The sequence below is a fragment of the Cavia porcellus genome, unplaced genomic scaffold (assembly GCF_034190915.1).
Source record: "Cavia porcellus strain 051 isolate PalLab524CR breed Dunkin Hartley unplaced genomic scaffold, mCavPor4.1 scaffold_1, whole genome shotgun sequence".
Lineage (NCBI taxonomy): Eukaryota > Metazoa > Chordata > Mammalia > Rodentia > Caviidae > Cavia > Cavia porcellus.
The window spans coordinates 90,491,377-90,515,851 of NW_026947484.1; the positions used below are offsets into that span (position 1 = coordinate 90,491,377).

Sequence of the window (24,475 nt, forward strand, 5' to 3'; positions counted from 1 at the left end):
CTGAGAAATCAGCTGTAATTCTGATGGGCTTTCCTTTATATGTCATTTGTTTGTTTTCTGTAATAGCTTTTAGGATTCTATTTTTAGGTTGAATGTCTGGAAACTTGACTATGATATGCCTGCAACTTTTAACTGTATGAACTAGATTTGTAACTATATAAGGAAATGTAATTTGATAATTTCTAAGTGGAGTTCTATATGCCTCACTTGTCTGCATGTCAAGTTTTTTTTCTCCACCAGGAAAGTTTTCTGTCTTGATGTCTGTGAACATTTTTTAAAAAATGTCTTTTGCGGTGTCTCCTGCTTGTTCATTGACTCCAGTTAATCTTAAATTATTCTTTTTTTGTCTCATTGAGCAGCTGCTGGATTGATTTCTCATGGTCCCTTGCTAGTTTTGAGAAATCTTTCTTTTCCTGGTCACTAACTGCAAATCTGTCTTCAATATCTGAGATCCTGTTCTCACATTGGCCTAATCTGCTTCAAATGCTTTCAATAGAGTTTTTATTATCCTGGATATCTACTTGAATATGCTTTATGGGTTCCATTTTTCTTTCCTGTGTTGCATTTCCTAATTCCATAATTTTCTATTTTTTGGTATATGTCTCCTCTAACGTTGCTAAGCATGGTGTATTTTGGTAATCCTTGTAGTTATCTGAGAGATTATTTCTGACTTCAGTTTTTCCAAAGCTTCATTCAATTGCTTTCTGGTTTCCACTTCAGAGAGACCTGTTGGGGGGCCTTTCGTATTGTCTCACCTCACTGGCTCTTGGATTTGCCTTTGGTGAACTGGGTGTCTGAGGTTACATTTTGCTTAAGTGTCTTGTTTTATTTTCTAATTTTTTTTTACGTTTAATTCCTGGGAAGTTTCCTATGGTGCACTGCTTTATTGGCAGTGTTTTAGGACCTTTAGGTGATGATTACTTTTCTGAGGTATCTTCCAAGTGTAATTGGTTTTTGTGTTTTGAGTCTTTTGGAAGATCTTTACCTCTTCAGTTTGTTGGAGATAAGAAGTTGTTGCTTGTTTGGGCAGTGTACTTTGGTACTGTGCCACTGGATTTGCCGTGACCTTTAGTTAATCTCAGTCATGAATTATCAGGATCAATAGCTGGTTAGATCAATTAAGTCAGTTTTGGCTATAATGGTACCAATAGCATCAAACACAGCCTAGAAAACAATAAACTCGGCTAATCCTTAATTTGCAACTTTTAACTGCATGAACTAGACTTTCATTGTATAATGAAATGTAAAACAAACCAGATAATTATATGTAATATATAAGTCTGTGAGGTGTCAGTTTTGTCCTCAGGGTTAAAATTTAAAATGCATGAAGGAGAAAATATAGCAGGGGAAAAAGAGAAAGATTAGAAATCAGGTTGGAGGACAAAGGGGGATTATGCCGGTTTTGGGAAACTGGTGCAGAAGGCTGAGGGAAAAGAGAGATGGGACAGATAAAAAGAAAAACAGAAGAGAACCACATCCACAAAGTGAATAGGAACCATTTTATACTTACAAAAAACAACCAAGGAGAAAAAGAAAATAAAAAAATAAACTAACAAAAACAACAACAATAAAAGAAAAAAAAAACACAAACAGTCCACTTCCAGGGTTCTCTCTTGATTTCATTAATAGACAGCCCATGGAGACAAAGTCCCTAAAGGTGCCATTCTATCCCAGTAAGCCAGGTGCAGCAGTGGATTGCCTCAGCAGACCTGCCCTGGGACCAGACTAATTTGGCTTGCTGCAGTCCAAGCAATTTCCATGGGTCTGCACCCAGCTTAGGAGCTATTAGAGGAAGCCAGCAGCAGTTCTGGTTCTGGGCTTGTGGGCCCGACTCCAAAATGGCTCCTCCCTGCAGGAGGACTGAGTTCTCAGCACTCACTGCTCTGCAGTACAGTCCTGCACATCCACTGCTTCCCGCCACTGCTGTCTCTCTCTGCAGAGGCCTTTGGGGTTGCCAGCCATCACTGTCACGTGACCATGTATCCCCTGATTCAAACAACTCCTCTTGTACCATGAGTCCCATCCTAGGGAGAAGATGCCACCAGCTACTGGCTTCTTCTTTGAAGTTTTCTATTTACTCTCTCTGTGGACTTCAGTTTGCACTTCAGCTTTTCCTGGCTCTAGGGGACCTACTTACTTCCTCCTTATCTTCCTCACCACGTTATATTCCAGCATCTGGACGGTGATTATCAGAGAGGCTATTTTCTCTGCTGCTCACTGCTCTGCCATCTTCCTGGATGTCTGATCATTTTTAAATTTTATTTTGAGATAGGGTCCTGCCCAGATTTTCCTCAAACTCTCAATTTTCCTGCCTTAGCCTCCCTTATAGCAGGGATTGCAGGTATGTACTGTTGGGCCTGGCTTTAGAAATTTTTTTGTTGGCTTTTTTGGGGATAGAGCTCAAGGTCTTTAGGTGCTGAGCTTCATTTCCATTCTACATTTGCTCCTTTTTAAATTTTGATATTCATTATATTGCCTATATTAGGTCAGTCCTTGCAATCTTTCTGTTTTAGGTTCCTGAGTGCTGGGATTACAGATGTGTGTCATCATGCCCAGCTTAGAATTTTTAATGGTAATACAATTAATAAATTATGGTAGGTTTTTTGTTTTATTGTATCATATCTTTTTTTTTAAATTGTATTTTGAAAGTAGTAAAAATGCAACAGCACAAGACAGAACAAAGCCAATCGAGACAATGCAGTGAAATTGGTACAGGATTTCACAGTAGGATACTGGGATAGTAGTAATAGGTATTATGGTGTCTCTCTTTTTTGTTTTTTTGTTTTTTTTTGGTCTTTTTCGTTTTTATCGGTACCAGGGATTGGAACTCACGACTGCCTGCTTGAAGGCAGGTGCTTATTATTAGCTGAGCTAAATCCCCAGCCCCAGTATATCTCTTTAACTTCATAATAGTTGTCCAGTCAATTAGGTATAGCAAAATCAAACCAAAAATAGAACATTATAAAACCAATTGAGAATACTGAATAGAGCAAAAGAAACATAACAAAACATAACAACGAAAACAACCTTTGCCTTCAAACAGAAGATAGAAGGAAATCCCCATATTTGCTATACTGCATATGGTCATCATCCCAAGAGATGCTGAGACATCTATCCCCAGTAGCTGGGGTGGGGGTGGGAAGGGGAAGGGTGCTTGATTTTCAACCTGCGTGGCAGTAGGCTCACAGGTAATGCTTCTCCTCCTGGCCCTTGCCGGGGCGCTTACCAAGAGGGCGGGTGAATAAACTGCCTGAGTCCCACCATGGCCGGATCTCCGTATCATTATATCTTAGTTTGGGGATATGTACATATGTCAAAAGGGCAGTAGTTTTCTTCCTCTTCTAAGATAATTCATGAATTATAGTATAATGTCTGTTCTGTTGTAGTCTCTTCTCTCTCTTTTTTTTTTAACTATATGTTTTCAGTATATAATGATTACATTCCTTCCTTATGGAGAATTGGTATATATACATAACACATCTTGATTATTTTTTCATCCCCTTTGTTCTCTGTGTCTTGGTTACTTTTCTCCTGTTGCTGGGACAAAGTACCTGACACCCAAAATTAGGGAAGAAAAGGTTTATTTAGCTTACAGTTTTTGGAGGTTTCAGTCCATAATCAGCTGGCTCCAAGGCTGGGTGGCACATGGCACTGGGGCAACACTTCAAGACTGCAGCCAGAGCAAAAAGGAGAAAATAAACCTCTTCTCCTGGCTTATTCTGTACATAGGCAAGCCCCCCTGCCCCCCCCCCCCCAGTGTAGCACCTAGAAAATCTCCTTGCCCTTTTTTGCACAGGATGAGGGTATTTACAAAGAATGAATCCTGGCTCCCCTGCTGAGTCTCTCAGTTAAACTTCCAAACTGCTCAGGTTGACACAATGTTATCAATCATAATATCCAGCTCTATCTATCTGTTGTGTTCTCTTTTTCCCCCCACTATCTTATTCATTTTTTTTCCTTTTTTGGGGAGGTCATCCTGAAAATCAAACCTAGCATAAGCTAAGCAAGTACTTTACCACTGAATTGTATTATCCAATCCAAAGTCTTACTCATTCTTAAAGTTTGTATCTATCCTGGTATAGTGGGAAAAATACTGCCTTACACAGAAAATGTCTTATTCTTTTTATTTCTATTTATAAGATATGTAGCCTTTGGTTGGTTGTTTATCTGTGTATTAAGTATCAGAAAAGTACTGGCATTAGACCTTATTAAATGATTATAGGCCAATATTGAATTCAATTTGTAGTGACTCATCAATATCACACTGTTAGAGATAGACATGAATCCTATACATGTTCTCTAGGATCTTGCTAATGTAAAATTAGGTAACATAACAGGATTGGGTTTCTTTTGCTGTGTCAGTTATTTCCTTTTGGACTAGACTATGCATTTCTCCTCCAGTGCAGCATGGTGAGATTTGAATCAGTCTTTGGCAAGAAAATAGGGAGATGGATCTTGAAAATCATCTTTCAAAGAAGCTATTTTTGTTTTGGCCATTGCTAAACTGCTAAGAATAGAAGGCTAGATTTTATATCCTGCCATACTGCTAAGTTTGTAGTTCTAGTAGTCTTTTATTTTATTTTGTCTTTTTGAGACAGGGTCTTCTTATGCAGTTCAGGCTAGCCTTGAGCTTACTTTGTAGCCCAGACTGATCTCAAACTCACAATGATCCTTACTCAGTCTCCCTAGTGCTGGGATTACAGGCTTGTGCCACAATGTCTGGCTAGTTCTAGGTGTGTTGGTGTATTGTTTTTTTTTTTTTTTGTCTTCTATGTAAAGCATCATGTGACTTATATATCAATAATGAATCCATTGAGGAAAGAATTAGGAAATAATATCATTTACAACAAGATAAATACTTTAGGAATTAATCTAACCAAGGAAGTAGAAGATCTGTAAAAAAAAAACTGTACTATTCTGAAAAAAGAAGTTGAAGTGGACATTAGAAAATGTAATGACATATCCTATTCCAAATAGGTAGAACCAGTATTGTCAAAATGACCAAAAGTGATGGATAGGGCAATCTCTATCAAAATACCAACAGCATTCTTCACAGAACTAGAAAAAAATAATCCCAGAATGTCTACAGAACAGAAAGACTCAGATAGCACAAGCCATTCTGAGCAACAAGAATAAAGCAGGAGGCATCAGTGCTGAATTTCAATTTATATTACAAAGCTACAGTGATAAAAATGCATGCTACTACACAGAAACAAATATATGAACTAGTGGGTCAGAATACAGGTTGCAGAAACAACTCTGGTCATGTGATACTGAGAAAATTAGTTATACACATGCAGAAGATTGAATATAGACTCATATCACTCACTGTGTACTGAGATCAAATCAAAATGGATCATGCCTCCACCTGCTGGGCACCACCAGTGGAAGGCCCCTTCCTGCAGGCAGACAGCATGGGCAGAGAGAACCAGCAGATCTGTCTCTACCTCCGAGGTGCTGCTACCAGAAGACCCCTTCTTGTGGAGAGCCAGCACAGGCAGAGAGAACCAGCAGATCTGCCTCTGTCTGCAGTGTACCACCATTGGAGGGCTCCTTCCTGCAGGCAGCCAGCATGGGCAGAGAGAGCCAGCAGATCCACCTGCTGGCCCCCACCACCGGAAGGCCCCTTCCTGTGGGCAACCAGTGCAGGCACAGAGAGCCAGACAGATCTGCCTCCACCTGCCAGGTGCCACCACTGGAAGGCCCCTTCCTGCAAGCAGTCAGCATGGGCAGAGAGAGCTAGCCTCTGCCTGCTGGGTGCTGCCACTGCAAGGTTCCTTTTTGTGTGCAGCCAACAGGAGCAGAGACACGCAGCTAGGTAAGTGCCATTCACCCGTAGGCCACCATTGGAGGCCCTTTGTTACTTTGGGCAGCTGTCACCCACCAGGAGAATCAGACAAACACACCCCTGTGTGCCTGCCACCATCCCAGTGTAGACATACAGGCTGAGAGAAGCAGCCCCACCTCTATGCATACCTGATCATTGGGGAAGCTCCAGTGTAGCTGGAGAAGCCTGCCCCACACCCTGCTGCTTCCCTGTAAATCTGGGGTCAGAGGAACCCAGGTGCCTGTCTCATTTCCTTACACCATGGGGGAGCAGCCAATGTGGGAAGTGCCTGGGGCCCCACAACTAGCTTGTTGAATATGTCAAAATGAAGAAGCAAAAGGCAATCTCAGACCTCCAACCCACACAGAATAGGTTTGGGAGATACAGTCAGTGGAAGAAAATGGAAGTGACACACCTGAATTCTCTGAGAGGATAGCAACTGAAGTAAAGAAACAGCTTCAAGAGACTGTAAAAGTAATCAAATCAGAAATAATGTCTCACGTAAAAGAAGAAATCCCAAACATACTGAAAGAATTGCTCAGCATGTCTAAAGAAGACATAGATAAAAAAGAGGAGCATAGGCAAATGATGGAAACCTTGAGTGAATATAGAAAGGAATTATAATGCATGAAACATTCAAAGAGAGATCCAGGAAATTAAAAATTCAATTACAAGCTAGCAAAACCACTTGAAGGAGAGTGAAGATTGACTTTCAAACTTTGAAGATAGGATTGCAGCTAGTGATCATGAAAGGAAAGATCTCTTAAAAATTAACAAGGAATCAGGCAATAACAGTTCAGTGGCTGCAAGATGACACAAAGAAGCATAATTTAAGAGTGATAGGTGTTGGTGAAGAAGCAGGAGTCTACACAAATGAAACTCTGTAATACAGAAGTAATAGCAGAAAACTTCCCAAATATGGGAAATGGATTTGGCATGCAGATAAGTGAGGCATATAGAACTCCAACTAGCCATAACCAAAATAAATTTACACCCAGACGTATAATAATCAGGATCCCAGAAATTCAGCACAAGAACAGAATATTAAAAACCGTTAGAGAGGGGCTGGGGATTTAGCTCAGTGGCATAAGCGCCTGCCTTGCAAGCAGGCAGTCATGAGTTCGATCCCCGGTATTGATAAAAAAGAAAAATAGACCAAAAACAAAACAAAACAAAACAAAACAAAAACCATTAGAGAAAAGAAACAGATCACCTATAAAGGAAAACCAGTCAGAATCATGAGGGACTTATCAACACAAACCATCAAGTCAACAAGAGTTTGGAGCGAAGTGTTTCAACCCTGAAAGAAAACAACTTCCAATCCCAGATCAATATACCCTCTAAAACTATCTTTTAAAATTGATGGAAAAATAAGATATTTCCATGATAAAGAACAACTGAAGGAATTCATGACTACCAAACTAACCCTATAGAGAGTGCTAAAGGATATTCTACAGAGAGATAAAGCTGACTATGCTTCCAGGAATAGCAGCAGGGGAGGATGGCCAAAGAAGACAGGCAATTGAATGAAAGGGAAAAAGTGGAGGGCCAACAACAGGAGGATAGCAGGGCAGAGAAAAACCAATGTATGCTGGTTGTAACCATTAATGTAGATGGTTTCAGTTCAGCAATAAAAAAAAAAAAAAAAAAAAAAAAAAACCCAAAAACAAAAAACACAAGGAGACCAGATCGAGAAACAAGATCCATTGATATACTGTATGCAAAAGACACATTTAACTGGAAAGGAAATTCATAGACAGCAAATCAAAGGAGAGACAACAATTGTTTCATGTGACAGGAGACCAGAAAAACCAAGAGTATTTTGCCCATCAACTGCAGAATGGAAAAGAAAGATACGGTATTTTCCTGCAGCGGAAAGCTACCCAGATATCAAGTAGGGTAATCTCAAGGCTCTTGTAAGTAAATGGATGCAACTGGAGATCATGTTCATGAGCAAAACAGTTTGAATTCACATACGTGAACCCTAGTGTAAGAAACACAGGAGTTAGTGGGAACCAAAAGCAAAATAGTTATTGGCAGAATGATAGGGGAGGAAACACCTTAGGAGGGAAAGGTGATAACTACTGTTGATTTCCTATTGTCTTGTCTTGAGCTCTTATATTGTTCACAAGTTTGTTAGGTTTGGCTTTGTTCTGTCTTGTTTTGTTAGATTTTACTTTGTCTCATGGTATGGGCAGCTATTTTGATCATAATGGGATATATTATGGTAATAATGGTTGGCTTCCTATTACATTGTTTTGAAGTCTTATAATGCTTTTAATCATTTAATTGGTTTTATTTTGTTTTGCTTGATTTTATTATGTATGATGATATGAACAGCTGTTTTGAAGAAGATGAGATATTATGGTAGCCATTGCTGATTTCCTGTCATGTTTCTTTGAAGTCCTATTATGCTTTTTTTCTTCTGTTTTGATTGGTTCTATTCTGTTGTGTTTTATTTGATGTTATTATGTGTGATGGTATTGACAAATTTTGAGAAAAATGAGATATTATAGTAGTCACTGTTCATTTCCTTTTATCTGGTTTTGAAGTCCTGTAATGCTTTCATTCTTTTGACTGATTTTATTCTATTTTGTTATGTTTGATATTATTGTGTGTAAAGGTATGGTCAACTATTTGGAAGAAAACAAGAGACATCATGGTAGCCACTGTTGATGTCCTGTTGTCTTGTTAAAAAGTTCTGTGTTGCTTGCATTGTTCTGTTATGATTTGCTTTGTTCTGTTTTCTTTTATTTTATTCTCTTTAAAATAAAAACAATTAAAATCAAAGGGGGTCAGAATTTTAAAATAGAAAAATTGAATATAAGGATAGGTAAAACTCTTGAAGATATAGGCACAGGTAGGGACTTTTTGAACAAAACTCCAATTGCAGAAGAAATAACATCTAGTTTCAAAAAATCAAATTATATAGTACCACATTTGAAAAATTTCTGTACAGTGGAGGAAACAAAACAGTAGAGTGAAGACACAAACTTCAGAATAGGGAAAGTTTTGTCAGATACGCAGAACTCCTTGGACAGAGGACTAATATCTAACATACATAAAGAACTTAAAAAAGAAAAAAAGACCCCTCCCCAAAAAGATCCAATCAAAAAATAGACACTTGAAATGAATGGACACTTCTCAGAAAAAGTACAGTACAAATGGCTGATATATACATGAAAAGTTGTTCAGCATTTCTGGCCAAGAGAGAAATATGCAATAATTCCAGGAAGAATGGTTATTATAAAAAAAATCACATAATAAATGCCTGAGAGGCTACAGGGAGATTAAAGTCTACATTGATTGTGGGTCTGTAAACTAACACAAATAGTATATAGATCAGTACAGTGATTCTTCAAATTAAACTAGAAATTTTACTTGACTCAAGTATTCCTCTTCTAAATATCTCTTGAAAGAGTTAAAGGCATCGGGGCTGGGAATTTAGCTCAGTGGCATAAGCGCCTGCCTTGCAAGCAGGCAGTCATGAGTTCGATCCCCGGTACCGATAAAAAAGAAAAAGACAAAAAAAAAAAAAAAAAAAAAAAAAAAGTTAAAGGCATCATGTCATAGTGATACAGGCACACCCATGTTTATAGCAGCACAACTTGTAGGTAACTCTTGGAAGCATCCTATGTGTCCATTGACAAATAAATGGATAAACAAAATGTTGTATATATGTGCAGTGAAATACTAATCGGCTATAAAGAGCAAATTTGAGTCATTTGTAGGAAAATGGATGTAACTTGGGAACATAATGTTAACATTTTCACAACAAGGCCATAATTCCTATATCTTGCTGCTGGGCAAATTGAACCACTGGTGATACATGCATTACTGTCCTGGATAGCTTTTTATTAATTTTATTAGTAAAGAAACTAATTAGTAAAGAAGTAGAAGTGATTAGATCTACTTGTACCACCAAGTCACTTGATGGGACAGTCATACATGTACCACCAGTATGCCAAATAAAACAAATCAGACACACAAGTGAAATAAACCAAATTTCTCAATATATCTCATATATGAGAAAACCAAAGTATAAAAATCATTCAAAGAGCAGAATATAAAAGGTAGATAATATGAAATAGTTGTTAGATCCTTTGCAATTGGAAAGGGTACTGGAGGGAGGGAGGGGAAAGAATTAAGATGTGTTATACATTTGCACCACTCTGCCCCATGATTATGTCCAGTAAACTTGTACAGTAGTAATGAACATAAGTGAAAAAGGGGAAAAGGGAATAGGTTTGTTATCCTCAGAGAGGGGAGATAACTTTTGTTGATAGGGATATACCAAAGGGACTTAAGGATTCACAGCTTTAGGTTCATCTAACTCTGACAGTTCTCAACCTGTGTCCTTCCTTCCTACTTAGTATACAATGTATATTCCATAAAATAAAAAAGATCTGAGATGTAGCTCAGTGCAGGGCTTTGGGTTGTAGTACAGAGATGGTGGGATAAATGGGTTTTTTCACTGTCTAAGTCAAGTTTCTAAGGCCTCAAAATTATAATTTTGTTTTTGTAAATTCTCCAGTATAGTGAGATTTAGTATCTTGTCCCATAGGTGTTATGGTAAATAATTCTGACGTGGTAGCCAGTGCCATCACTGTTTCATTTTAGTAGGCACTTCATCTTAAACAACTGCACATTGTAATTTAAATAATTGTGATCTTGCTGTATACTGTGTACCACAGCTATTCCATTTCTACCTGCAAAGAGCTTTCAAATGGTTAGGCACATCATATTAGAGACTCATCTTGAGATTATTATTTACTCATGAAATATTATTATTTACTCATGAAAAAAGAAACCATTCTAGATTTTTTAGCAAAGAGATGTTAGTAGAGAGTGTTTTGGTTATGTAAGTACTAGAAGATCTGAGGAGGCAAATAGGGGATGTTACTATAACCCGGATAACAATAATATTGGAAGCTGTTTCTACTCTAAGGTTGAGAAAGGCCAGAACTGTTTGGAGAGAGCAAGGACCAGGGAGGGACCTCGGTACTGTCTAGAGGGTTAGCAGCTTAAGACAGAGAGTGCTTGAAGTTGATCTAGAGAGGGAGAAATACTTTGGCTTCTTTACCTTTTCTGCCCTCAAGTAATCTACAGATGCATCTGTCTCCCTGGACAATATTTTGAGAAGCTGGTTGTCAGAGAAGCATAGAAATAAAATTTCTATGATAGAAAAGTTTGAGAAGGATTTGGAGAGATTTGAGACCAAATAGGTAAACAACTTCCCCAAAAGTTGAGTAGGGATGGAATGAATCTGGGACAAAAACTGGACCTACACTGATTTTGTCATTAAGGTTGTTCTGTGACTTTTTTTCTGTATTTGTGAATATTTGTACAAAGTCTTTTAAGTTCTTTATATGTGAAAAGAATATAGCTTTTTATCATATTCTAAATATTAACAGCTTCTAGTGATAATTTCTTTTTTTTTTTTTTTTTTGTCTTTTTCGTTTTTTATCGGTACCAGGGATTGAACTCACGACTGCCTGCTTGCAAGGCAGGCACTTATGCCGCTGAGCTAAATCCCCAGCCCCTCTAGTGATAATTTCTAATGTTACCCTTCAGAAATTGTCTTTTCCTTATTTGATAATTAGACATTTATTTTTAACCTGAGATAGTGGCTCAGTAACCTGAGATAGTAGTTCTTATATGTTTCTACAGTTCCTGCCATCTATCTGTGTCCCAGAAGCAGCAAGTAATTTTGTTTTTCTTGGAAATATCATTCCATTTGATTTTTATCTCTTCTATAAAAGTTAGCCCATGTACTTTTTATAGCATTTAATCTCTTGAATCAGGGGCTTTCTAGCATTTTTTTTTTTTAGTATTTTGTGTTATACTTAACACTTAGCAAGTATTTAACGTTATTAGTCAATCTCTGATTAAGTCACTTAATTTTAGAATGAGATAAGACCTAGAAAATAACCAAGTACTAACTCCAACCTATAGCTGTCATAGTACTTCATTGAATGTCACAAATTATATAATAGTTTGTTAAAATCTCTAAGTTGTCATTTTATTACTTTAAACTCTATTAGTGACGTAATAATAAAGAGAATAGGCAATATTTGCCACACTTTACTTTGATGGAGTTTGCTTTTTGACCATATTTAGAGAATAGAGAATAGAAAATAGAGGAGAAAATGACTTTTAAAGTCTTTACATGTGTCTTCTTTGTGTGGGTTTTTGTGTTGTTGCTGTTTGTGTTTTGAGACAGGGCCTTACTATATAGTACAGGGTGCCTTGAACTCACTGTGCTGCCCAGGATGGCCTCAAACTCAGCACTCATCACCCTTTAGCCTGAGTAACAGGATTACAGACATATGCTACCATATATGCCACCAGCTGTTTTTTCATTTTTGAGGTATGAATATTTCTATTTAAAATGTAATTTTTCTTTATTATTGTAAGGAAGTTTTTCATTTTCATTTTTTTCTTTAGTTCTCTTAAAGAGGAAACTGTCAATTGGTAAGGCAGTGCTTCCTTTCAAAAATATAAATTTGTAAATTCTTATACATATCATGGAAGCAAATTTTTAAAGAACTTTAAATGTTTGAATGCTTGATCTTGTCATCTTGCAGACATGTTTTAATATTGGTTCATGAACTCAGAAATCTGTTTATAGCTGTCAAGCTATGAGAGCCAGATTGCCAAGCTACGGTCTGAAGTTGAAAAAGGAGAAGCATTGCGACAGAGTCTGGAATATGACCTGGCTGTTGCTAGAAAGGAAACTGGTGTTGGAAGACGGGCTGCTGAAGAAAGGTTAGCTGCGGCACATAGGATCCAGGAAGAACTCTATAGTAAGACTCTATTTCTTCCATGTTTAGGGTTATAACTTCTATATCATGTCTTACTGTTGTGCATCCATATATGATTGGAGGGGTACGGTTTTTATGCATTGATTGACCTTTGCTTGACAAATTTTCCTATAGTATCTGCAATTATGCGAACATTTATCTACTTTGGATTATTTTATCTATTTATTTTTGTGTTTGAATCCGAAGCCTTGCATATACTATGCAAATGCTGTACCACAGATCTTCTACATCAGCCTCTTTTACTTTGTGACAGGGTCTTGCTGAATTGCCCCTCCTGGCCTTGAAATGACAGTTTTCCTGTTTCAGCCTTGTAAGTAGCTGTGTCCAGATGTTAATCAGTTTTGGAGCCACTGTGCTCAGATATTAATCAGTTTTGGAGCCACTTGTTCCATGAATAAACAGAATCATGAAAGAAGTTTTGTTTTTAAAAACATTTATTCTAGGCCACTAGAATCAAACCTCTGGCTTGAGAATCTGTATGTGCAAGAAACACTGCAGGTGATATTTTTGATTAGCTGAGTGTAAGAACCACTACTGTTATATCAGGACATGGTGTTGCATGCCTGTAATCTGAGTACTTTGGTGGGGCCGAGGCAGAAGGAGATCACGTTAAAGGCCAGCCTGGACAATTTAGCTACTTGGTGAGAGTCTGTTTCAAAATAAAAAGGCTAAGATGTAGCTCAGTGCAAAGATCCTGAGTTCAGTCCCTAGTATTGAAAAATGAAAAAGCTATTATATCAGAATTGGACTTAAAATCTTTTTACTTAAGTATGAGTAAATACATGTATAAAGACATTTCCTAGATCACTGTGTAATTCATAGCAAGAAGCTAGATCATGGCATACAGAATTATCAAGCACTCTTTTAGTTGGGTGTCTGCTCTTCTACTGTAGTTCTTAACAGCATGGACCAATTTTATTTTTTTCCGTAGAGAATCATATAGTATATCTTTTATACTTAGCTTCTTTCCGTCAACATTGTGTTTGGCAGATTCATCCAGATTGTTGTACTACTTGGTACTGGTGTTTAGTGTTACATTGTATAAACATAACCACAAGTATATTGTTTCATTTACTGTTGATGGACATTTGGGTGGTGTCAAGTTTTTGATGTGGTAGCATGCCTTTGTAATTTCAACTACCTGGGAGATGTAGGAGATTTACAAATTTCAGACCAGCCTGGGCGACTCACTGAGGTCTTGTCTCAAAGAAAAAGGAATCCTGTTACCAATATTCTTGTGTATAGTGGTTTTAATTAAGAAGCACTGAATATCAATTCAGATTTAGATTTACCTTTTTTTGGATGGTACTGGGATTGAACCTAGGGCCTTCACAATGAGCTCTACCCTAACCCTTTTTATTTTATTATTTTGTTTTGAAGCAGGGTCTTTCTAAGTTACTAAGTTGCCCAGGCTGAGCTTGAAATTGCAATCCTCCTACCTCAGTCTTCCAGAGTGCTGGATCACAGGTGTGCATCACCATATTGCCTTAGATTTATATATTGTTTCAATCACTGCTTTACTGATACTTGAATGTAGGTTGTTTTTAAGGATGAGATGAGAAAAATGGAAGTGTTTTGTTAATGTGCATGGAGCCAAATAAATGGTAAATTATAATTGTTATAGTACTTAAGATCCTTAGTTTTAGCCAGTTGCCTTTGGTTGTTGATATTGGTAAGAGAGATTTTTGATTACTTAGGGGAGAAAAAAAATACTCTTTTCTCATCCATTGCAAGGTTTATGGATGACACTCACAACATGGGTTCACAAGAGGAAACAAAAAATTTATTTTAAAAAGTTTTATGTGATATAGGGAGATTTCAGAAATTGAAGATTCAAAGACTCAGGAAAAATTGTATTTTTATACTAAATCTGATGGGAGATGAGGATAGTTGTAGAAAAATATAATTGGACAGAAAGGGTATAATGTAATGGTAATAAATTTGGGAGAATTCCGCAAGGTCTGTTTGTGTCATAGCCTTCCTTTCTTCCTGTCACATAGGGCCTTCTGATTTACTTTCTGGGAAGGTAGGTTAGACAGTGACATTTCTAGGTTTTATTACTTGCTTCAATAGACTTTAGAAAAGACAGCAGGAGAGACCCAGAGAATCCTTATTGCTTTTGAGAGCCTCCCATATTCTTCAGCTCAAAAATACAGCATACTTTGGTGCAGTACTTTGGGATGTCATATTTTGTTTCTCACAGTTACTTTTGGTATTTAATAACTATGCAACAACTTGAGTTTAGCAATGTAAGTAGGGAAGGCAGTCAACATAAAAAGTGAAAGTGACTTCTATTAACTATTAGGAAATTGAAGTTCAGGGAAAATGGGAAGTCATTTACCCAAGGTCAAGCAATTTCAGCAGATATTTACAGAGGACAGTGGCAGAATGGCTGTCAATAATATGATAAGTGCTTACCTTTGCTTATCAGGGAAGTACAAATTAACACTACAATGACCATCACTACGTATTTATCAGTTGGCTCTCATTGAAAAGACTGTTAGTATCAAATATTGAGGAAGATGTATAGCAATTTATACTTTCTAAGAGGAACATAAAATAGTACAACTACTTTGGAAAAAAGCCTGATAATTAAAAAATTGGTCCTATGATCCAGAAGTTTCACTGTTTAGTGTTTTCCCATGGAAAAGAAAATACAAAAGACTTCTGTAAGAATTTCATAGCAGCTTCATTCATAGTAGTAAAAATTGGAACCTCACTTAACAATGTCCATTGACAAAGTGAAAAAGTAATTTATGTTACATTTATATAATGAAATACTTAGAAATAAAAATGAACCAACTAATATGTGCAATAATATTAATGAGTCTCAAAAAACATTATGCTGAATTAAAGAATACAGTGAGGATATTGTATATGATTGTTCTATATACATTTTAGCAAAGAAAAAACAAGTTGTTGGTGAAAAACTGAACAGAGGTTCAGTTGGCTATGGGGATTGACTGAGAAAAATATGAAGGAACTTTTTGCATAGAAAGAAATGTTCTATATTTTGATAGAGAAAGTTTAATGACTGCATGTGTTTGCAAAACCTTTTTGCATGGTACCCTAAAACTTGTGCATTTTACTAAATGGAAATTTTACCTTTTAAAAAAGTCCTGGCAAATGCAAGGTCCTGAGTTTGATTCCTGGTACCCTCCTCCCACAAAATGGTAAAACCATTGCATTATGGTTAGTGATATCCATACTCATTTATTTAAGAGTGTAATGTACAGATGATTGTTTCTTCTTTGAAATGCACAAAGAAATATGATAGATCAAAGGGTGGTTAAATGAGTAAGTGATTGGATAGATGAATAAGTGATAGAATAAATGTAGCAAAACATTAGCAGTTGTAGAGTTTAGGTTGTGTATTCATGGTAGTCATGTGTAATATTTTCAGCTCTCTGTATTTTTAAAAATTTTGTAATAAAATTTTGTGGTTAAAGTGGGATATTAAAGATAATCCCACAACAATGGAAAGAATAGAAAACTTGTCAAAAACCAGTTTGAAGCTGGAAAACAAAGGGATGCGGAATAAGTGACTTAGAGTGCCTCTGACATCAGAATAAGCCAGGTGTGAAGAAAGCTGGCACACAACTGCTTAGTTAAAGAACTCATGGCTGAAAGCACCAGATATCTTTGGAATTAGGAATGAAAGGAATGGTAGGGGGTAATTTAAGGAGGATTAGAAGAAAGCTGCTTAACCTGAAGTTAGATCCTGAGATCACCTTCACAAGAACATTCTACTCTGTGATCTTTCCCATTTACCAGTGGAGATCATGTGGTTTTAGTTCTGGAGATGATAAAATAGTCTTTCGATTGGGCAAAATGGATAGAATGCTCAATGCCAAGTGTTGAGGAACCATTTTGTTCAGCTTTCCCAAAAGATAGTTCTGAGATTCCTGTACGCCATGTAGAATTTGAAGGACTTTTTCTATGGGTCACCTGACTAAGCCAAGGAGAAAAACCTAATGATACTTTTGTTAGGGATTTCTCAGTAAGTATTCTATCTGGATGTGGTGGTGCACACCTGTAATCCCAGCACTCTGGGAGGCTATGTCATAAGTTTGTTACCAATAGACAAATATCAAAATTTGAAATCTTGTAATTGAGTCTTAAAAAAGTAACTCTATGACTTTATTTTTAATTGGTACATATTAGTAATACAGGATGAGATTCATTTTGGTTATTGGTACGTATGTATAACATATTTTGGTTATTTTTTTCATTATCCCCATTACCCAGCTTCCTCTTTTTCCTGACCCCCTTCTGTGTCTCTAATAGTGCGCCTTATAGTTTTCTGTTGTTTCTGTCTTGACCTATTTAAAAAACATTTGATTTGTTTTCTTGAGTAGGAGAGAAAGCCTTAGAATTGCAGTTGATGCTAGAGGTACACCTAAACTTGGGCATATCTTAAAGAATATGACTCACTATTTCAAAGCCAAATCACTTTTGTTTGAGGGCAAAAGAGTGAGAAATTATACAGTAAGAGTTTATTGAGAAGGAAAGGTTAAATATTTTGTCCTAATACGCTATGAATGGAATTAGCTCCAATACTTAAGCTTTTAGATGCCTAATGATGTAACTCATGATTATAAATATACCTACTTTTCTGTTATGTTTTTAATAGCTCAAAAATCAGAGCTTCAAGAAAAAGCAAATGAGATTGAGAGAGTATTTCAGGCTTCCCAGCAGAAATGGAAAGAAGAATGTAGGAGATTCGAACATGACTTGGAGGAAAGAGATACTGTAATTCAAAATCGTAATCAAGAATATGATTTACTTATGAAGGAAAAAAGTAGACTAGAAAAAACTCTACAGGTAGGCATTTTTAACTGTTGCTTTTGTTTTATTTGAGTTTTTGAGGCAGGCTCTTTGCTTTGTTGTCTAGTCTGATGTCAAACTCATGATCTCAAGTCATCCTCCCACCTCAGCCTCCTGTGTAGCTGGGGCTGTAGGCACGTGCTACCATGACTGACTGTAACATTTTTAAAAATCCCATTTAAAAATTAGCCCAGTAAAATATTTTCATAAAAGAATTTTCTTACATGTGATATTATTTGAAATGTTTCATATATTGTTGAAGACATTGCTTGATTTCCTTTCCCCTCTCTTTCCCTTTTCTTTCCTTTTCCGTAGGCATTTTACTAGTCTCTTGTGTAACTAGCTTTAGTGACTTTAATATGTACACAGTACTATATTTTGTGAAAAAGAATTAGAAATCTTTGATCAAAGTTAAAAAGAAGATAACAAACACATATATGAGCATACTGTAAAAAGATAACCTGTAGCCCTTTGGTCTAGCTGTATGAAAAATTTGAACTTTAGAAATAGGCTCTAGATTTTGATTTGAATATGCAATACATATAAAAAGTATGTTTGGTAAGATTTTTACTCTATGAGGGCATATTCTATGTAGACTTATGAAGTGAGAACTATTTAATTTTATTAGAATTATTCTGAGCTATTTATTTCCCTACTTTTTGTTCCTTGTACTCTAAAATGTAAGTGTTGGTTAGGGTTCAAGTTGCCTACACTGAAAAGGTAGATTTTGAATTGTTTATATTTGCCATTTTAGAGCTAAAAATAACAAAAAAATACGATAAAAAAGCTTTGTGTTTACCACTAGTATTAATAGATTTTCTGAATTCTGGAAATATATCTTCACCAAAAAAATAATTTTACAAGAAGATTTACTAAATGTCAAAGTTTGGACAAGAATTCCTAGACATTATCAGATCTACTTTGGATTTTGTCAGTAATTCTACATAGTTTCTTTGTTTATCATTTTATTACTAGACCTGCTCCTGGGTTCCATTAGTTCTTGAAAGGCAGAAGTTTAGGTGAGGCTGGTACCACACATCTTAGGGTGGGCCTCTGGAATCTTCGCCACATAAAATGTGTTGGCAGTGAGGGGAAAGAGTAATGATGGCACATTCTTTTCAGTCAGTCAGTTTGCACCTTATCACATGCAATCTTGATATGATTTCTAGTGTGGCTTAGGAGAACTCTGCTAAGATTTTACACTGTTGGCTTTAAACTGATTTGCACTGAGACCTTTGGAGGCTTTGGGGATTGAATAGGAGCTACTGTTTATTTCTCAGGAGAAAAAACCTCTGAGCTCTTGTGATGGTTTTCTGTTAGCGAAAAACATAAGGGTAGTGTTTATCACACTGCTCCATATGGACACTGAGGCTTTCTCCTACAAACTACAGAATTTTCTCTTCATGTTAATGGAGGTGCTTAAAAACTCCATAGGCTTTTTAGGAAATTGGTCTTCTCAGGAAACCTGCATTTTATAGTTTAAAGGATTTGAACGAAATTAGGTTTTATAAATATTGTATACTTAGAAAAATGTAAAAGGAAAAACTTAAAATTATTTGTGGAACTAGAAATTAGTTGTGGTATAAACATAAAATTCTTATTTTCAAATTTTTAGGAGATAGAAATTTTCTTACTTTGCTTTATGACACAAAATTATTTTGGAATAATTTTGGAAATACATTATTCTCTATCAGATTTGTATATAAATTATTAAAGATTATCCAAACAGTTTGTCCATACTTACAGATTTCTGTGTTAATTGAAATCTCTTTTGTTTGTATTATATTAGCCTCTGAAGTTATTTTAGAAAAATTTATTTTTCTAAATTATTTTAGAATATTTTAGAAAAATTGGGTAAAATGTGAATGTATGGATAAATACATATTTAACTGCTTAAATGGTAGCCCTTGTTTCCTGTGTTCTGATAGTTAAAATGACGGTTTGTGATTTTAACATGAATTGTAGTAGTTTTTAACTGTCTGTAGTTAGGTAAGGCTCCTTTATTCACTTAAATGGGAATGAAAGGATGAAAGATAACCTTTTATTGATGCAGTAGTAAAATAATTTTATTTGTATAAAAGGAAATGTTGGAAAACCATCAACTGGAGAAGAGTAAGATGGAATTGCATGTCAGGGACACAGCACTGGAAGAGTTTAGATTACAAGCAGAACAATGGGACATAGAAAGAAGAGAGTTGCAACTGATAGTACAGGTATTTAAAAATCAGTTCCTTAAATATGTCTATAATTTTTATGATGTTAAAATTTTATGCTATTATAAATTATAGTAGGATACTTCACTTTAGGGAAAAATAATCCCATGCTTGACTTCTGGAAGGCCATGTTTTATTGTAATTATAGGACAGTAGGACAGCTGTTATAAATAGATACCATTATTGCTAGAGGTAGGTGACTTCCATTGCAGAAATTATGGCATTTTTTTGAGCAATATAAATGAATTTATTTTTTTCAATTTATGATGTGATACTAAGAGCATACTTTAATAGGATAAAGAAATAGAATAGGATTTGGAGATATTAAATGTCCTTACAAACCATGTACTATACTGATTTTTGAGCTCTTTTTAAGAAGTGCACATTCTTAATTATCTTCTATCCCTCTTTCCCCTAAGCATACTGAATCCCCAAGGCTTCAAATAGTTCTTTTGAAAATTACTGATTGTATCTAACCCCTTTATAGGTGATCAGATGGAGTTTAGCAGTACTGACTTCCTCAGATTATAGACTGAGTGATTAATGTGGGAAAGGACTACTGGTCTGCAGATTTTCACTCCACTGTGTACTTTGAGTGTTTTTCAGAACATTATATATGTTGGAAGGAGAGATCAGAGAAGCTCAAAATGTTAATAGTAGTAATTGTGTACTTCAGAGAAAATTTGTGAACATGTAATGTACTTTAAGGAAAAACTAGATTTCCAAATAAATTTCTTTTGGTTCTTCCTTTATTTTGTGTTAAAATAATGTGTCTTTTTTCCTGTACAAAATGACAAGTTGAAATAGCCTTGATATAGATATCAAAGACATACTTTTTCACAAGAATGAAAAATATCCTAAGATAAATGTTATGTAACTTTGTGTTAGGAACAACTTTGCAAGATAGACATTGCCAAAATTATGCAGAGAATAGAAGAAATTTATTTATTTAAGAGTGGAAATACTATATTTGTTGCATATCTAAGAATTGAGAACACCAACAAAAGAACAACTTTGCAGACTTTCGGTCTTCATGAACTGCTTTTCTTCCTAGTCAACTGTAGTATTTGGAAGGACAATGCAACTTCTTTTTATTTTTAATTAAGAAAGGTTTCTTTTAGTGTACTGGAAATGAACCCAGGAATTCATGTACCCCATTCCCAGCCACTCATTAGTATTGTAAGTGTCTGTGATTTGTGAGGTTAGTTCATATCTTCCTTTCTTTCTGTATGTGCTAAGTTAGGGTACTATAGATATAAAAATGGTTAAGGTATCTTTTCTGTCCTGGAAGATCTTTCAACATAAAGAGACATGTAAAGTGAGAAAATACACAGTATTGCAACACAGTTTTGAACAAAATGCTGTGGAATCCTAGAAGAGAAACTGGTTATATACCTGGTAGACTGAAGAATCTTTATGGAGCAGGCAGTATTTGAGCTGTTATTAGTAACTGTCTTAAAGGCTATTAGGAGCAAACTAACTTCAGTCAGGGAAGATAACACTTTCATTTGTAAACATTCTGAAACCTATATTTTACCAGCCAGAGTCCTAGACTTAAAAACAGAATTTAGAGACTTTTATATAAATGTGAAGATGATATGATTTTGGTCCAGTTTCATGGTAGAGCCTAGGAAAATCCCTATGAAACATGTGTGGTTATACCAAACTTTATATTGTCAACGTTTTAATGATGATATGGGAGAAAAGAATAATGAACTAATACTCCCTGGTTACTACCAACGATATCTCACTTTGGTGCTTTTGATGGTATATTATTAGTGTGTTTGTCTTTGGCAACTGAAATAGCACATCGTGTCTTAATTTCTTGTCTTGTATATTAACATTATAAAACTACATTTCCTTTAGAAACTATCACCTGAGTACATTAAAAAGCCTTTTGTAAAACAGCTTGAGGGATAGATTAAAATTTCTTCTCGATTGGCTGTAGAAGAGTTTAGTTTTTCATACCGTAAGTAGGTGTTGGTATCATATAGTATTGTTTGTGTAGCTCTCCAAGGGAGTTCCTTATTAAAAATAAGCTTAAAAACCCCCCTAACAAAACAAAACAAAAACACCAACCCTTCTTAATGAAACCCTATCTTTAGCAGATAAAAGTAGTATAATATTTCTCTCATCTTTAGAATTCTAACTCTAGAAAGAAAATTTAATTTTATGCAACATTCCGTTTCTTTCCCAGGAAATGGAGTGCATGTATGTCCAATAGAAGCATGTATGTCCAAATATTAATGCCAAATCTTATTGAAGTTACCTTAAAAGTTACCATTTAGGATGTGTTTCTCATTCTTTTTAAACAAAACTTATGCCTTCTGTTGACAGTATACAGAAATTCTGCTTATCTTCAGCATTATTTAAAATTTTAAAATAAAACAAAGGCATTGCAAGTTTAGAACAGTATATTTGTTGATCTTGAAAATATATTTGCTTAAATTTACTTGTTTATTTTTATATTTAAAAATTAAAATTTGTTTTTGTTTCCCTTGTATAGTTGCAATATGAACTTTGAATATTTTTTTAAATTTTGAATATTCTTAATTTGTCATGAGATTTTCCATTGTAGGAAGTGTGACAGGCAGTGGTAAAGCTTTATTTTTAAAGAATAATGCCCCTTCTTGTTCAGTTAACCTCAATGTATATTTTTATCAGTAATGCTGAAAACATTCACAAGATGAATATTATTTCAGGGAATCAGGTTATCATTTTCTCATTTATTGACTAAATTTGTTGTACCTAGTAATTAAGTGGGAGTTTGTAATGGTTAGATTGAAAACACTACTTTGAAACAGAAAAAGGAGGAGGGGGTGCAACAAAAGAAGTCTTCATGCCAGGCAGAGGCACTGTAGATTCTGTGATAAGACAGCTTTTATGGATTGGGGTGCTTATGTCCAAGACTGATCCAGTGATCTAGGGACAACTTGGAGGGAGTTACATAAAAAAGAAGTTTGTCTTAAGTGATCGAGGACAGCAAGGAGCATTTGTTTGTAGTTTTTTTTTTTTAAAAAAACTGCATATTGGTGTCTGATAAGCAGATGGCATAGAAAATGACCATGGCATTGGTACTGCCTGTTTTTTCCAAACTGGAAAAAATTTTAATAATTTATGAAATTATAATAAATTTATAAAAGTTTTGTTCATTGTAAAAATGTCCATAATTTAGGGAAATTTAAAAGTAGAAAGTAAAGATCATCTTCCTTTCCCCTCTAATTGTACTCTTGATCTCAGGATATATGAATATATATTAATGAGTTAGTGAAATTACATTCCTGAACTTATGCATCAACCTTTGCCTTATTCTTTCAATTTTTGTCATGTGGGTATTCCTATTATATTTCAGTAATTTCTTGCTAATAGACATTTTGTTTCTTCCAACACTTTTTGCTGTGATTAAAAATGGTTCGCTGGGGTGGGGACATAGCTCAGTGGTGGAGCACTTGCCTAGCACGTGGATGGCCATTGGTTCAATCCCCAGCAACCTGCCTGACCTAAAGGAAGAGATTTATCAGAATCCTTGTTCATAGCTTTGAACAATTGTACAAGTGATTTTGTTGTATGTATTAATGGCTAGAAGTATAATGCTGGGTCTGCAAGCATATGGTTCTATAATTACGATGGATGCAATACAAAGGTAGTACTAATTAACAAATTATGTAGTATATAGAATTGATGTGGTTTTGGAAAATTAGGAGGAACTTATTCTGGTTCTATCATGAAGCAATCTTAGATTAATGTTATAGCTACCTATATTGATATGTGTTATAAGCAAGAAAACTGAAGTACTTTTGCTCTGACATTATGGAGCTATATTTTCAATTCTGAGAAATGTTTATATGTATGTATAGAAAGAATTATACTTTTTGGTCTGTGTTTCTGGAAGATATGGAAAGGAAAGGTTTTTTTTTTTTTTTTTCCTAACAGCACAGTGCGGTTTCCTGTGATGTTAAAAGTCAGTTCAAAAACAAGTCTCATTTGTAAAATATTTTAAATTTAATGGCTCCCTCTAGTGGCTAAAAGAAGAATATTCCTCAATTTCAAATGCTCTTGGTATGATTTAATCACCATCACTCCCTTACTTCACCACTACAAGGATTCCTCTGTTAGTTTTTGATTTGATTAGAACATAAATGCTATGACACAAATTTTAAAGTTAAACTTATTTGAGGAGAGGTGGATTAATCTGTTACATCTCCAACTTAAATATTTATAAAACCATAAAATTAGGTACTTGAAAAATATGAAAAAACCTCAAGGGTTAATATGATCAGTACTAGTACTGTTAACATACCCAATACCAGCCACATAGATTACATTAGTGTTTGTCATATTTGCTTCAGAATTAAGAACACCTAATACATTGTTATATTATTGAATACTATTATACTGAATCACTTCTCCATCTCACTACCATTTCGTTCCCAAAACGTAACTTCTATTCTGAAGGTGTTTTAATTTTTATCTGTATGTGTAGACATGTGTCACTTTTTAGCACTTTATAACTTTTAGGAGTATACATAGAATGTTATGCATTGTCTAATTTGTCTTTTTTATTTGTATTTTGAGATTTATCCAAGGTAATAAAATAGTTCTGTTTCATTCAATTTAGCTACTGTGTAGTATTTTATCATGTGTATATACCATAATTATTTAAACTATTACTTTATTTCAATTTCTTTCCAAGTTACATTATTATTGTTCTCCTGATCAAATGTTTTTGTTTTTGCAGTTGTATACTTAGTGTACATAATTATTGAGAGATAAAACAATCTACA

General features: G+C 35.3%; 1 protein-coding gene across 15 annotated transcripts in view; it reads left to right on the plus strand.

The window, feature by feature from the left end:
- Ccdc171 (coiled-coil domain containing 171) overlaps positions 1-24,475 on the plus strand; it is a 454,917-nt gene that overhangs the window by 87,916 nt on the left and 342,526 nt on the right. For 13 of the 15 annotated variants that reach the window (XR_010048327.1, XR_010048331.1, XR_010048328.1 and 10 more), the window contains 3 exons: positions 12,459-12,633; positions 17,285-17,475; positions 19,560-19,691. Coding sequence is in view for 12 of the 15 variants with exons in the window: in XM_063251434.1 (XP_063107504.1) it covers positions 12,459-12,633; positions 17,285-17,475; positions 19,560-19,691 (498 nt within the window). In the remaining 3 variants the exon portion in view is untranslated. Of the gene's footprint in view, positions 1-12,458; positions 12,634-12,904; positions 12,962-17,284; positions 17,476-19,559; positions 19,692-24,475 lie in introns of those variants that run through there. The other 2 variants (XM_063251469.1, XM_063251455.1) reach the window with 2 other exon arrangements.